The sequence below is a fragment of the Manacus candei genome, unplaced genomic scaffold (genome assembly GCF_025592945.1).
Source record: "Manacus candei isolate 608988 ecotype Guabito, Panama unplaced genomic scaffold, ASM2559294v1 h1tg000028l, whole genome shotgun sequence".
NCBI classification, from domain to species: Eukaryota; Metazoa; Chordata; class Aves; order Passeriformes; family Pipridae; genus Manacus; species Manacus candei.
Window position 1 is genome coordinate 1,611,917 of NW_026138076.1, and position 14,739 is coordinate 1,626,655.

The 14,739-nt window shown below is 44.0% G+C and overlaps 1 protein-coding gene across 3 annotated transcripts in view; it reads left to right on the forward strand.

Moving 5' to 3' along the window:
- Nucleotides 1–14,739, forward strand: part of RBPJ (recombination signal binding protein for immunoglobulin kappa J region) — a 144,944-nt gene that overhangs the window by 76,566 nt on the left and 53,639 nt on the right. Inside the window, exon 1 of one of the 3 annotated variants that reach the window (XM_051789855.1) lies at nucleotides 10,866–10,929. The exons of the other annotated variants lie outside the window; for them this stretch is intronic. Coding sequence (XP_051645815.1) covers nucleotides 10,910–10,929 — 20 coding nt within the window. The 5' untranslated portion in view covers nucleotides 10,866–10,909. Of the gene's footprint in view, nucleotides 1–10,865; nucleotides 10,930–14,739 lie in introns of those variants that run through there. 3 annotated transcript variants of the gene reach the window in all.

A 14,739-nucleotide genomic window follows, 5' to 3' on the forward strand; every position in this document is an offset into this window, starting at 1 on the left:
AATTGTATTTTATGAATCCTTTATTTCCTAATGGTCATTTATTTGGCCATTAGGCATTAGAAACTGGCAGATGTTACTGCAAATCCAATTCAAAGAACAGATTTGGAACAAGACAGTTAGTAGATTTGAAAATGAGTTCAAGGCATGTATGCTAAGAAACAGTATGTAAGTGGTCTGGGGGTAAAAATCAGGCCAAGGCTCCACCAGGCAGTAAATCCAAAGTTACAGCAGTTAATCCCGGATCAAAAACGTCACCATCTCTTGATGCAATGTGCTCAACTGGTACAGCTTAAGGTAAAAGATTAAATTTTTTCAAAAAGGCCAGACCTTCCCTCTGTGCACTTTTGAGTTTGATCAAATAACACTTTTTCTCCCATAGTTGTCATTGATGCAGCATAGAGAATACAGCTGGCACAAACAGCCATTATGTGTATGTATTATGTGTGCTGTGTGATTCAACAACACTGATCTGGACTGAATTTGTGTTGCCCAGAGATCTGGTAACTTGCAGAACTGGTCTTTATAAAAACATATCTACAGCCTCAGAAATAAAGGGTGATGTTGATGAAACAAAAGAGGCAATATAAAAAGTAAAACTCTTATTCTGGGCTAGATTTTCCAACAGCTCATCTCCCACTGAAGGACTTAAACAAAAAGCTTCCAGTGCAGCCCCTAGATGCTGTGGAGTTTCAAAATTAGACTCCTAAGCTGTGTGCATAACTGAATACCCATTGGGCTAGATGCTGTATATATTCATTTCATCTAGGTAATTAGGAAAAATAAGCTGAACTCTTTTGTTCGTGCAATGACAGAACTTAAAAATGGAAGATAAAAATATGGTTTATCCAGGGCAGAATTTAAGTGTGCCACAATATGATTGAAGAGGAGGGAGTATTCCACCAACAAGAGCATGGTTCGGAGGGAACATGCCATAGAATGAGAATACCAACACAGTTGTTCAGTTGCTCATTAAAAGCTTTATTTTTATCAGAAAATTATTTTATTAGGCAGAATGTATCTATCCTTGCATTTACATTTGTTAGTAAACACAAGACCTGTAAAATATCTCCTGAACAGAGGAACTTTTTGCTTCAAATTCAGTTCCACAGGACCAGACTGTAAAAAAAAATTCCTTCTTTTAGTTCTAACCTGATGCTGAAAGGCTGCCTGGTTGCAGTACAAACCTGTAGAGTTCAGCTCCATGATGAATGGCTCAGGGTAAGTGTCCTCCAAGTACCAATACATAACTGAGCCTGGTGAGGTTTTCCAAGCAAACAGGCAAAGACTGCTCTGCATGCCCCCGCAGGCTCCAGAACCAGCTCTGCGGCTCCAGCAGCTGGGGTGTCCTGGTGCCAGTGAGGCCAGGGAGGTGGAGTCTGGAAGACATGTGCGTGCAACTACCTGGAGGTCTCCTCTTCCATATCATATTTCAGGCAAATCATCCGAGAAAGCTGTCAAATGTTACACAGATTGGAGAGGTTTTATGCAAAAATGATGAGTTGTGCTTAGTAAAAAGCAACTGAGCATAGGACCTAACAAGACTGTGTTTACTTATACCAAAACCACTAATTATCAGAAGAAATGTCAAAGATTATGTATGTGGTAGGGCTGTGATAGACACTGTAGCTATGTGAGGCAGGGACTACAGCAGTCCTTTGTGTGTTTTTGCTAGTACAGCACAGTTTCTAACTATTTGGCAATGAGCCTCACTTAAGAAGTGTTCTGGGTCCAGCTCCACCTGCCCTTTTCATAGCCTTCCAGGGCTGCTGCCTATTCCTCTCACCCCATGCTGGCACTGCTGCCTGTTTTAACAGTGCTGATGCTGAGACCAAACTGATAAACTCAGCTGAATACTGCTGAGTTTGTCCCAAACAATGCAGATGCCTCTGCACTGAGCTCCATTGCTCCCCTGCTTCCATTTTTATGCAGCACTGAAACACTGGACTTAGTCCTGCACCAAGCAAGCTAGCTCAGATCAAAAAGAAGGATTATGCTTTACTTCTACAACTTAATGTACTGCCAGGAAACCCAGATCCAGTTCTAGGCACCAAGGATGTCGTGCCTGTGTGCGTATGTTCAGCCAAGGGTGCAGGACAGCACTAAGTGAAAGGTTTGCACCATCCTGCAGTAACGCCTGATGTTGAAGCAGCCCTTTTTAGCAGGAGAAATTAATTACTCACTAGCTGTTTTTCAGGCCGAAGAAATGCTAAAACTGCTCATTTGGTTTCAACATCACAGTGACACAGTTGTACTCATCCGGTTTCCAGGAACTGTTCAGTTTACGTCAGTCAGGCCTCTCCACACCTCACTCCAGCACATGGCATAAGCCCCAGAAAAAGTGATCTGCACGGACAAGCTAGGGTAAGCAGCAGAGATCATCTTGCTGCTGTTATGGGATAACATATCCAAGTTTTCAAGATTTATCGTCTGAGCTCTTCCCATTTAACTATCTTCTAGAGAGGACTTTGACAATAGGAAGAGAGGAAACAGAGACCCAGGCACCCTTTCAGAGATGCTGCGTCAATTACAAATACAATGATCACTAGGTCTGGGCTTATTGGTGACAGTTTTTCTTCCCCTCAATTTGTGTTACAGCCTGAAATCACAAAGCTGTGATCCCCGAGAACCTCCTTTGTAATGCATATCAACTTTCGTTGTGCCCCTTTGTTCCGAATGTGACGGAGCATTGTGGTGCCTGTGTCCGGGGAGCAGGTTCCCTTTATTGTTCTTGTAAATATGTACTGCTGGGAGCAGCTCCGTGGAAGGCATTGAGTTTGTGCATGACTGACGCCGACCCGGACAACTGCTCTGACCCCCAGCAGATGGTGGTGCAGAGACTGCAATGATCTGGAAGTAATAGCATGTGCCATTTCTTTTTGTTTGGAACAGACAGCCAGACCCTGCGTTTCCCTCCCCTGCACAGCAACAGCTGTATATACAGTAGGGCTGGCCAACCCCTAACTGTCACTCCAGTCTTCCTCCCCTGCCATTAATCAGGAAACCTTGGGCGCTGAGACTTCACTGAGATTAAACACTATATGAACACCACATGGCTCTTTCCAATGTTAATAAATTTGTGGGCCTTGGGGCATAGATCAGTTGCTTTCCTAGAGAAAAGTGAGTAAAAGTTAAAAATACCTACCACCCCGATATTAGACTTAGTGGTGGATTTGCTGGTTTTTAACCTCTGCACAGAAAAAGTCAGGGTACAGAAGTCAGTATTAATTAAGAATTTTAACTTTTAGAGTACAAATAGCCGCTCTGTTGGATTAATAAATTTTACTTGTCTTTTGTATTTATCAGAGACCAAAATGAGTGTTTGTTTTGAAAGGAAGGTATAAAATGTGTGAAAATCCACAAGTGATGTTTTCACCCAGGCCATAGGAAATTTATTGCTTCAGAATGATAGCAGAGCAGTTTGCATTCGATTTTGTAAGTAAGAAGCCGGATTTTTTATAATTCATTGTATATGAGGTGTCTCATTAGAGGTCAAAAATGACAAATTATAGCATGTTGAAGTTAATAATCATCCACTGTGTGTCTGGCCTGTGTTACCAGTCGCCATAAAATTGTCCTGACGGTCCAGAAGGGAAGTTCCTTGGGATGGATGGAATAACTGCTCTGTGCCCCTCCCCTCCCAGCCCTGGCTGTCAAAGAAAGGGGCTGAAAACCAGCTGCACTCTAAACATTGTATTTCTTCTACTATAATGCTTCTGCCAGGCTTTCAGCTGGCAGGTCAAAGAACGGCAGACTTGCAGTCCTCGAAATGAGGAACAAAGGTAGCGTAGGAGTAATGGCAAGGAAATGCTTTAGACTTTTTCCCCACTCTATAACAGCATAAGCACCTCTTGAGGATTTCACACACAAGACCCCCAACCTACGTCCACATCCAAGCTGTCAGACCGTTCCTTTGCGAGAGCGGACACCTTTATGTTGTTTAATTCAGAGCAGTCTCTCTCCTCCTGTGCAGGGGAAACCTGTTCTGGGTTTGTCCCTCTCAAACTCCCCACATTAATGAAATTTTCCTGGGGTGAAATCTCCCAGGTCACAGCATCACGACATTGCTGTTAGGTTACAGTCAGCCTCTATTGCTGGGCTGATGGCTGAGATGCATATGTCTCATGATCTTTCATTTAGAAATTTCATCCTAGACTTAAGAAGTGACCTTGTAAAGTTTGCTGAGACCAGCTTCAGTTTTGATAAGTCCCCATCTCCTAAAGAAAAAAACAATGAAAGGAAATCCCTGTTCACCTCCAGTGTAAACCAACCTTCTGTTCATCCCCCATCAGGGTTGGGTCAAGGGAAAAATGTTTGAATTTCTCTTTGTATCATTTTTAATGAAAATTATTGTTCAGTACAAATTCTTTCTAGACTTTCATGATCTTGCTTCTGGCTGCACTACCTCAAACAACAAACACTTAAACAGAAGTAGCTTTACTTTCTTGACTAATCCCATTAGCTTTAATGAGTCTAATCGCACTAGTAAAATTATGCATGTGCTTAGCTCTTGGCAAGGTCAGTGCCAGTAATCAGCTGAAAAACAAACTGATAATGAAGCCATGAGTAATAAGAATGTCTGGATATCTGCATTTCTAGAAAAAGATATAGCTGTCTGGAACATTAAAAATGAAATACTGCTTGTTAAGATTAAAGAAGAGAGAGTGAATTCCGAATCAAGACTGACAACATTACAGAGAAATTACAGAGAAATTCTTTAATTAGTTATCACCCATGACATGTCTTCAGTTACCTCCATAACAGCTATAAGCTCATTACCTTAGTTATGACTTATCAGTTCTTCCATTCATTTATATGAAGCTCATCAATATGATATCCAAGCACTAATGAACTTTAGCATTAAAAGGTCATGTGTAATCCCGTGAGAAGAAAAAATTCAAAAGGTGTCAACGACCGTGGATCTGAGCAATGGAATATTCTCATGCAATTTTTATGGAATTTATTTTCAACAATTACTGCCAGAAATAGTGTGTCTTTTTTCAGGATGAGGATTATGGAAAATGGTCTACAGAACAGAGAGGTTCAAAATGAGAGTAGTATGAAAATTAGACTAAGTCCACAACAACTAGAATTTGTGCAAATGTTCTTGACAAAAGAAATAATCCAAATAGATATCAACATGGCAGTATTACAAGATAATTATTTTTCAGGATTATGTGTTCCTTGACCATGCCTTTAGACTATATTAAAGAATCTTCTGTTTCAGGAGTGTATAACTTCCTCAGTGTTTTAAATAAAGAAACAGCCCCAAAACAAGTATTATCTTCATAGCCTGAGGCCACAGACAGTCTGAAGCCCCTAAACACACAAAATTAGCTTAACTTCATCGTGCAGGACCAGCATGAAGCTTAACCATCACTAAATTCTCCAAATCACATTTATGTGGTACCTACCTTTATAGTCCTTGCGAAGCATTTAATTTCCTGACTCCTCTCTCTAGCCATAGTGAGAATTCCTGTGTGCACGTATTTGCATTTAGAATTACAGGTTAAGGATTTCTGTCCACATTCTGTCCCATTTGACATGTGGTTATGACTGGGCCAAAGACTTTTGTAGTACACAATAAAATGGGATGGTTTATAATGGCAAATGGGTTTTTAGTGGTAGTTTTATCAAGAGGTTATGTGCAGTTTGTGGTTTTCTTTTAGAGTAGTCTGATGAGTTGGCTTTTTATACCTTACTATAGTTAGTCTGAAATTCCCTTAAGTACTATTCTGTTACACTATTCCCTCAGGTAGGAAAAATGTGTATAATCAAGAGTGTGGGTTTCTCTCGTGTTTTGTTGAACCAAATGAGTTTGCATTCTTTGTGTTTTCCAAAAACGCATTTTACTTACAGTGGAGGTGAAGCATGTCAGCATACATTTTCTCAAAGAGCAGCCTCATGAATGGGAGAGCAGGCTAGTTTTAAAAATCAGCTGTAACTCAGTCACCAAATTACAGTCTTGGGTGTGAGCACGCCTCTGGCAGTGTACATGGTGAACTAATATACATCAGGAAAACAACAAAACTGCAACAGCACCTTTGGTTAAAATGTTTTTCTCCACAAAGACATCTGTTTCCACATTGATTCAGAACTGTAGCATTGCAAATTCAATTTGTACTTATATATGAATAAAATCAATAAAACATCTGGAGCCATATAATAATCTTTAAATCTTCCTTTTACTTCATTAATTATTTGTGATAATTCACAGTCTAATCAACTAGTTCAGTCATTCCTCTCTTCTTGATTTCCACAGGATGCAACTAACTTCCTTTGGTGTCTTCTGCTCACAGTCAGTCCCACAGGGAGTAGACAGACTGAAAAGGCACTGTATCTTCTGTATGTTCTGGAAGCATGGAGATTTTTAGAGTTTCTCCTGCTGCACTCCTTGTAATTAATGACTCTGTAACCCTGCATACTATGGTTTAATCTTAGAACTGGTTTGGTGGGTGCACACACTAGCCATGGCAGAAGGTGAAGGCAGCATGGCAGCCAGGCTCCCAGCAGCACCAAGGAGGTGCCTGGGGAACCCCCGTCTGCCAGTGCCTGTCGCTGTGAATGCCAGGGTGCAGGGGCTTGGCAGTACTTGGTGTGTGGTGGGCAGGCTCTGCCAGCCCCCAGGACATTTTACCCTCCAGATCATTCAGTGAAGTCTGGTGGTACCTGAGGGGCACCCTGAGAGTGTGGAGGCTGATGGCACCAGCCACCACTGCAGAGGGCTGTGTGTAGAGAGCAGGGCTAAGGGAATAACCCAGTGTCATGCTTAACTGGAGAACAGGTATCATGTGCGCAAGTGGAGGAGCACTGCTGCATAAGAGAAGTTCAGAGATGGGCTCTTTGAAGAGCCCAGTAAAACTAAGGAGGAATGCAGGATAGTTTACATGTAGACAGACAAGAAATTTAACCCAATGGAAAATAAGTGGATCCTTTTCTGGGGTAGGGTGAGGAGCAAAATTTAATACAATGCAAAATGTCTTAACAGGGTGTTCTATAAAAGTATTTTAAAATAAGAGTATTTTAAAATAAAACTTCTGTAAAGCAATCATCAAGCTGTTCACACTGTTAACCTACATAACCACACGATGTTATTACTGTTAACCTCATCTTCCCTCCCCCTCTTCCTTCCTATTGTTTGCTATACTCCTTGCATCTTGTCTTTACACTATAAGAACACTCTGGGAAGGTACTGTACTTGCTTTCAAGGCAATACCACAGGGAGCCCCAAACCCAACTGTAGCCTTCGGGTACTCCCACACTTGTACCTGAGCCCACATTAAGATGCAGATTCAGATTTTTCTTTGCTTTACCATCCTCTTTGAGATTATGACACACAAGCAAAAACTATTTAACAGCGCTCCTGCTGCAGACTGCTAACTAGCCTATTCTTTCTCCCTGTCACCCTCAAGATAACGTTGCAAATTCTCTGAGCTATGTTGAACATAATTTCAAACAGGAGAGGCACTTCTGACATCAAGCTGATCGACTAACAGCTTAAGCAATAACTTTTGTTGGCATATGCATCCAAGTTCAGATCTTAGAGATGTTCTGTGGGCAACTGCCTGTTTATTTTCTCTCCCAGACACGCAGTTGAACCACACTGTACATCCTGTACTTATGAAATTCCACCAGGGTTGTATCCCAGTACCTGCCACTAGAATGTGTGATTTATACCACCAGATACAAACTGCAACATCTCAAGATAAACCTGCTGCTTATAATGAAGATCCAGATAACTGTGGTTCTACTACCTGCAATGCTTTTTAAGGTCGCTGGATTTTAAAATAGCTGAGATTTCATAAGACACACTGTGACCTTTTTTTTATAAGATAGGTTGATCTGAGAATGGGATTCTTGTAACCTTGGCCATCTCTTACATACTTTTGCTAAGCACATAAGAGACATGGGACTGCTTCTACATAAAAGAATGCAGGTCTGTTGTCTTCTCATTTTCTCCAAGCCAGTGAGGCAGGAGACTGTCGTCAAATGAGAAGAGTATGAGCTAGCGCTGTGCCCAAAGAAATGAGCTTAGTGGAAGCCTAGAGCCAAGGCTGAGTTAAAAAAAGTTTGGTCTGGACTGGCCAAACAAGCTGCTGAAATCTTCAGCCCAGTTATTACAGCTCACAATCCAGTGCTCCCTGCTCCTGCCTGCCCTTCTCCTCCAAAGCTGGGCTGCTTGAGCACTGCTGGTCAGCAGCTTCTGTTTTGTCCCATCGATGGGACAAAACTCCAGGCCAAAAGACCTCCTCCCCATCCACATAAAGGGCCTCATCCCTAATGACTCCGTGAGTTCTTGCTACGCTCTCTTTTCTCCTCTTTCCACACGAAGCAAGATTCTGAGAGGACTGGAGAACCATATGGATTCCCAGGTGAAGCTGCATCCACTTAGTATTGGCTAAGGGGCTCTGTCCACACCTGCATGCATTGGTGAATACAAAGAAGTTGGAGGTTGTCCTGTCCCTCAACAGAGTAAACTCAATTTCCTGCTTTAACAGCCTTCCATTTTTGAAGGTGGCTCATGATTCTGAGCACCTAGCTGGGGTCACCTGGCAGAGCATCTGCTTGGAAGACAAGTGAGGCATCGAAACCCTGTCCTTCAAAGGCACCTCCAAGTTGTGCTTCTCCAAACTGTCTCTGAAGTGACGGGCCTGATTCAGAACACTTCTGCCAACCTCGGCTGGGCTTAAGTCAAAAAGTCAAACCTCTGATTTGCACAACAAAATTTTAACTGGTGCAAACCTTATATTTAAATTCGTTCTTCTATCTCAGCTCTGGAAGTGCTTATACTCATCACAGGCCAGAAAGCGAGGTCTAGTTCCCTGAGGTACTAGATGCTTTCAGTTTCCAATAAAGTCAATAGGAATTGCTCTCACTCTATGTGAAATACAAACTTTTAGCAGCAAGAAGAAAATTCAAGGCATAAACAATATTAAAAAACCCTCTGTGGCTTATTATCTTTTCTTCCACCAGCTACTCACATTAAGTTCAGGCCATTGTTTTTGATTTGAATAGTATTCCTGGCCTTTTGAAATGCAGATTGTCTATAATTTAAAAAAAAAAAAGAAAATCAATGGTTGGTTGTTTCATAATGTACTGCTGTCAGTGATGGAAAGGATAAAAATGTTTTATATAATTATTAATTCTTTGAAATAATATACCTGCTCCAGTGCCCAGTTAATCTGGTTATTAATCAAAGCGCCTTCTTTGTAAACTATTAAAAGAGTTTAGACACTGCAGAATATTGTGTGCTGCATTTTTAGTTTTTCCACTAAACACACTAAAAGAGGGGCCCCATAAAATGACCATCTAGAGACAGTCCATGGCAAATATCCAGAAACTACTCCTAATGGAATGGAGTTAGCATGAGCTGAGATCATTCTTTAGCCTTGGGAGACAAAAAAAAAAAAAGAGAGAGAGATGTTTTTAGAAAGAGATTTCCAAAGGGATTACGAGTTGCTCTTTGCAAACAATACAGAGGAATTCCAGTATGCATTGTGCTTTTGCCGAGAACTGTGCCTACAAGGGAGGCAATCAAAGTCCTCTCGCACCTCACCTCACGGGGAGGGGGAAATCATGATGGGGAAAGTCCCTCAATGACAGGGGACAATAGCTGTTTGTACAGTGAGTAGAATTACAGCAAACTTTGTCATCAAGCAGTCTCTTAAAACATGATTTTATTCATCTGAGACATTATTCATTGAATTAGTATTAGCAGTGGAAAGAGTATGTGGGAGAAAAACTCAAACTCATATTTACGGGATGACTGAAATATTATCTTTTTCCATAATTTGGGAGACAGCAGAGGTGCAGAGCTAAAGCAATAAAAGTGGTGTGGCCTTTGTAATCTCAGCAATCTTTAAATCAGTGTGGCATTTGTGCTCGAAGTTCGATTGACATGTACTAAAGACATGGAAGAGGTTGAATGGACGGAATTCTTGACGTATAAGGATTAATTTTCAAACATGGTCTCCTAATGGACAATCAGACCCTCTCCCCCCCCCCCTCCCCCCCCGAAGCGCTAATGTTAAATGAATCTAAAATTAGGGTCTCTTTTTCTGCCCTGTCCAAACGCCGGCGCACCCCGGCAGCTCCAGGTGACTCCTGTCCCCTCTGTCACCGCGGGCTCGCTGGGCTGGCCGGAATTCTGGCACACGCCACTGCTCCTGTTTGCTGAACAAACGCATCTTACGCACTTCGGCTGCAGATAAAAACAATATTATGAAACTGGGCTTTCAATGTAAAACCGACTCCTAAAACAAGCGGTGTTGACATTCCTACGTAAGAAACGTGACAGACTTTTCTAAGGGCTGTGCCTCCAAATCCCGGCCTCCTGCTGCTAAGTTCTCTTTCACCACTTGGAGGAAAACGACGTCCTTTCCCTCTCCCCGGTTTCCCAGCCCCGCGTGGCCGGCTCCCTGATCCCGATCCCTCACTCGTGTCCCTAGGCCGCGCACGTGCCGGGCCCGCGGGCACCACGAGGCGGGCGCTCCCACGCCACCGTCCCGCGAGGGTGGAGGAGGAGGAAGCCGCGTCCGTGTGTCGGTCCCCGCGCGCTGGCACCGCCCCGCCCCCCCCCCCCCCCTCCGTGTCCCGAATGGTCCCTCCCCCCCCGGCCCCTCCCGCGAGCGGGGCCGAGGGAATCCCTCGGCTTCCCCGGCCGCGCGCTCCGCTCTCGCGAGATCTGTCGCCGCTGTGCGCCGTGCCCGGCGGCACGCGAGTCTCGCGAGAGCACCGCGGTTCCCACGCCCGGGCTGTTGTGTCTGAGGGAGCGGCCCAGGCGCTCAGTGGGCGGTGCGCGCCGCCCCCCCCCGCCCCGCGCGTGTCTCGCGGGCCCGCGCACGCGCGGTCCCTGGCGCGGAGAGGGGGGCGCTCTCGCGAGAGTAGGAGTTTTGGCGAGAGTTTGTGGAAGATGGCGCCTGTTGTGACAGGGTGAGTGCGGGGCGTTCGCGGCGCCCGCCCGAGTCAGCGTCGCCCGGGGCCGCCGCGCCGCGGCTGCGCCGCGCCCGCCCGCCCGCGCTTCGCCTGCCGCCCGCGGGCACGGCGGGCTGCCCTCTGGACGGCCCTCGGGCGGGCCGCGCCACCCCGCGGGGCTGGGGTCCCGCCGGGTGGGCGCACGGAGGAGGCGCCCCGGGTCCGGGCCGGCAGCGGCCGCGCTCTCCAGCCGCCCCGCAGCGTGGGGGGCACGGCGGGGCCGGGCGCTCCCTTTGCTCTCCTGCTCCCCGGCGTGGACACGCCGGTCGGGACTCCGTGCAGGGTCAGTGCTCATCCCGGCTGCTCCGGAGCGGGTCCCGCTCTGAGGGCTCCCAGGGGAGCGGCGGAGCCCGGCGGGGAGGGGACGCGGGGCTGGCATGGGCTGTTCCTCCTTCTCGGTCGCCCCGGCTCGTCCCGCCGCGGGAGGGGGTCCCCCCGGCTCCCCCGGCCGCGCACCGGCAGCACTCGGACAAAGGCTTTCCTTGCTATGGTGGAAGTTGAGCGCGGTGTCCCCGCGGTGCCCCGGCGCCCCTCGCACACGGGCCGGGCCCGGCGCTGTCACCCCGCGGCCGAGCGCTCCCGGTCGCGCCGAGCGCGGGCGGGCTCTGCCCCTGCAAGCAGGACACCCCTTCCCTCGGGCTGGGAGACCGAGGTTCTCTGCATACCATTCCTGGGGCTTTGTTGAGTTTTAGCTGCTTTCCTCCAAGTACTGCGGTGCAGGGAAGAGTGGCAGCGTCCCTACCCCACTAAGCTACGCTGGATCATAATGAATGGTAGTCGCCGTCCCTTTCAGCCACAGTGGGTAATACTTAATCATGGCTAGCCAGCTGCAGGATGTGTCACTGTAATAAGTGACACCCTTTTAGCCACCTACAGCTGATGAATAATAACAGATCCAGTGCTGGTATACAGTGTGCAATCACACATGCAGTGTTGCATTGCATGTTGCCATCGTCACCACATCTTGATTGCTGCTGCTTGTTGTAAGCGCCGTGTCCTTAATTTTGGACTACACTGAGCACATGTGACCTCCCTCTATGTGTTGAGGGAAGGGACAGTCAGGAGAACAACAAGCTGTTTCTATACTCAACCTGTTTGTTCCAAATGAAATTCTGACTGGTTAAAGTACTGCTGTGTCTTTCTGAAACGTGGACCTTATTTTAAGATTTCACAGTGTGTCTGTGACCTTCTGTCTTCCCTGTGGGATTACATTGTCTACAGCATTGGCTCTGTGGTTAGAGAGCAACAGCCTGCTTGGGGGTGGGGTGGAGTTGGTGGTTGATGCTTTTGTTCTCATGTAGAAGGTAGCATTATGGTATTTTGTTGTTTTGTTTGGCTGCAGTGGTGTTTCCAATTCCTCACTCTTGTTTGTCTAAAAATAAATCACAGATTTTGCTATATTTCTCTCCTCATGGAGGCATCTTGCTGCTCATATATGTTTTCCCAATTAAATGTTCTTTAGGGAAGCTAGTCTTGGTGTACTGTGATTCCTGGTGTGTACTGTTTTAGAGGTTAGAATTAAGAAAAGGGAACAAATGGTGTTAAAGTTTGCTATAACTATTAGCCTGCGCTCCAGTTAGCAATTAAGTTTTTCCACGTTTCTGTTAGTTTACTCATCTGAATATTTGGGCTCCATTTCCTTTTGTTTATTGATTACTACAGGTTTGTCAGAAACATTGTCATGTTTGTGACATTACTTTTATCCTTCTCAGATATCTGTTAAAATGTTGACAAAACCAACTGTAGATTATGTATTTTTTAAAAAACATCAATGATCAAAAAATTTGAGCCGTAGAAAAAATAACATTTTAACAGGAATGAAAAAATTTTGTGCAGATTAGGATTTTAATGCTAAACTTATTGTTCAAAACCTGTAATTCGAATAATTCTCTGGAAAAGTAGTCTTGTTTTCTTATTATTAAATGCTTTAGCATTGGTAAAATGAAATCTGTTAACTTTGGTTAATGTTATATTTAGATTGCATTCAGAAGTTTGTGGTTTTTTTTTTATTATATGACCCGTTTTTAGAGTACATCTCTGTTGCTGAATTTTCTATGTGTATTAGGATTAAAAATTGATGATACTCCAGTAGCTGATTTTTTTTTTTTTTTTTTTCAAAATAGTCAGTACAAGCAGTTTTCTTTCTGGGCTATTCTTTACTTACGCGGGGGGAAAAAAAAGTGTTTGAAATTAAAAAGCAGTTAAGAATGTAGTGTGCAAATCCTGCATTGTGTTTCAAAGGGCAGCTTGCTGTTCCTGGGTGTGCTCAAACCTGAGGTAAAGCTTATATGGCTCTCCTGCAGTCACTGTTAGCTGGATGTAAAAACTTTTTTTCCTGTGAAAACTGTATGACTGAGCTTAAATTATGGTACATAGGTTTATGCTGTGTTGGAATGGAAGTAGTTTTGGGGGGCAGTCAGGGTATGTTACCACTTTGTTGTTTGCACACTCGTGCTGTTGCATCTCAAGTGTTTTGATCAAATTTGGTCAAATGTACAATGTGACTGAACCTAAATTTTACAGTGTCAGAACCAGATATCATGAGAAAGTATGGAAACATGAGGTATGTAACTGAAAATGAGTTACAATTTGAACTATTATTAAAAGAAGTGGATAATTTATGGCTGGAATTATAGGATAGTGTTTTGGGGTTTTGTGGAGTGTTTTTGGTTTTGCTTGTGAACAATTTAGGGAAACGTAATTTTAAGATGACAAAATCAATTAAAATCTTATATAATTAGAGAAGCACATTTTGAGTGCAAAACACTTGGTTGTAAATAATTACTGGTACTACAAATGTACCTGTAGGTGTCAGTTTGAAAATTGCTGTGCTAGTTCTGACACAGCCATATGACAGAAAAACTCCAATGCCATGAACTTAATTTTATGTCATTTTAAAATTACATAACGTGTGGAATGGTGTCTTCTCAGTTGCCTGGGACAACCAGATCTTTAAAATACTAGAAACCATTGCAAAAAAACCCAAAACAAAGCAAACCCCCCAAAAAACAACAAAACAACAACAAAAAAAAAAGCCCTTGCAAAGATGCCTATACCAGCAGCAAGTGCACAAAATTTAGAAAGGATAGGTTGAAATGAAAAATATAGGCATTGGCTTGAGTACTCAATTACCAGTGAAAACCTCTGTAATAGGAGTATAAGATATAATATTTGGATTATTTTTAAGCAGGTTGAGAAGCCTTGAAAAAGACAAAAATAACTTGAGTGGGCTTATCACTGGTATGATGTTTTCCATAGCCACTGTAAAGTAGAAATTGTCTTAATACACTTTTATAAGTAACAGGCTATTCAAGTTCCGTGTCTGAGTTAGTCATCCCGGAATTGAGTGGTTAAGAGGGGTTTCCTGACCCAGAATGCTTAATGATTTAAGGGCAAGGGAAGACACATCAAATCTGTGATGACACAGGAGAATATTTGGCATCAGTGCAGTGAATTTTAGTGTACTGGTGTAGATGTCCCAGCCATCTGGTAGTTTTGTTTGTTTTTAATGGAACGATGAAAAAACTTGTAGGAGGTTTTCTGAGAGAAGATGCTGCTTTGTGGAGCTCTTCCAGCCACAAGGCCAAGTAAAGAGAAGTTTAGAGATGAAAATATAACAGTTCATCGAAACTTTAACCTCATCTGCATCCTGATTAGTAATTTTAGGATGAAGACATTGACCAGTGAGGGTCTCGAAGTAGAGAGTGAAGGGAGAACTTGTGTGATCTGACCTTGGGCTAAAAAAGCTATTGAGAGAACAATGTTCAT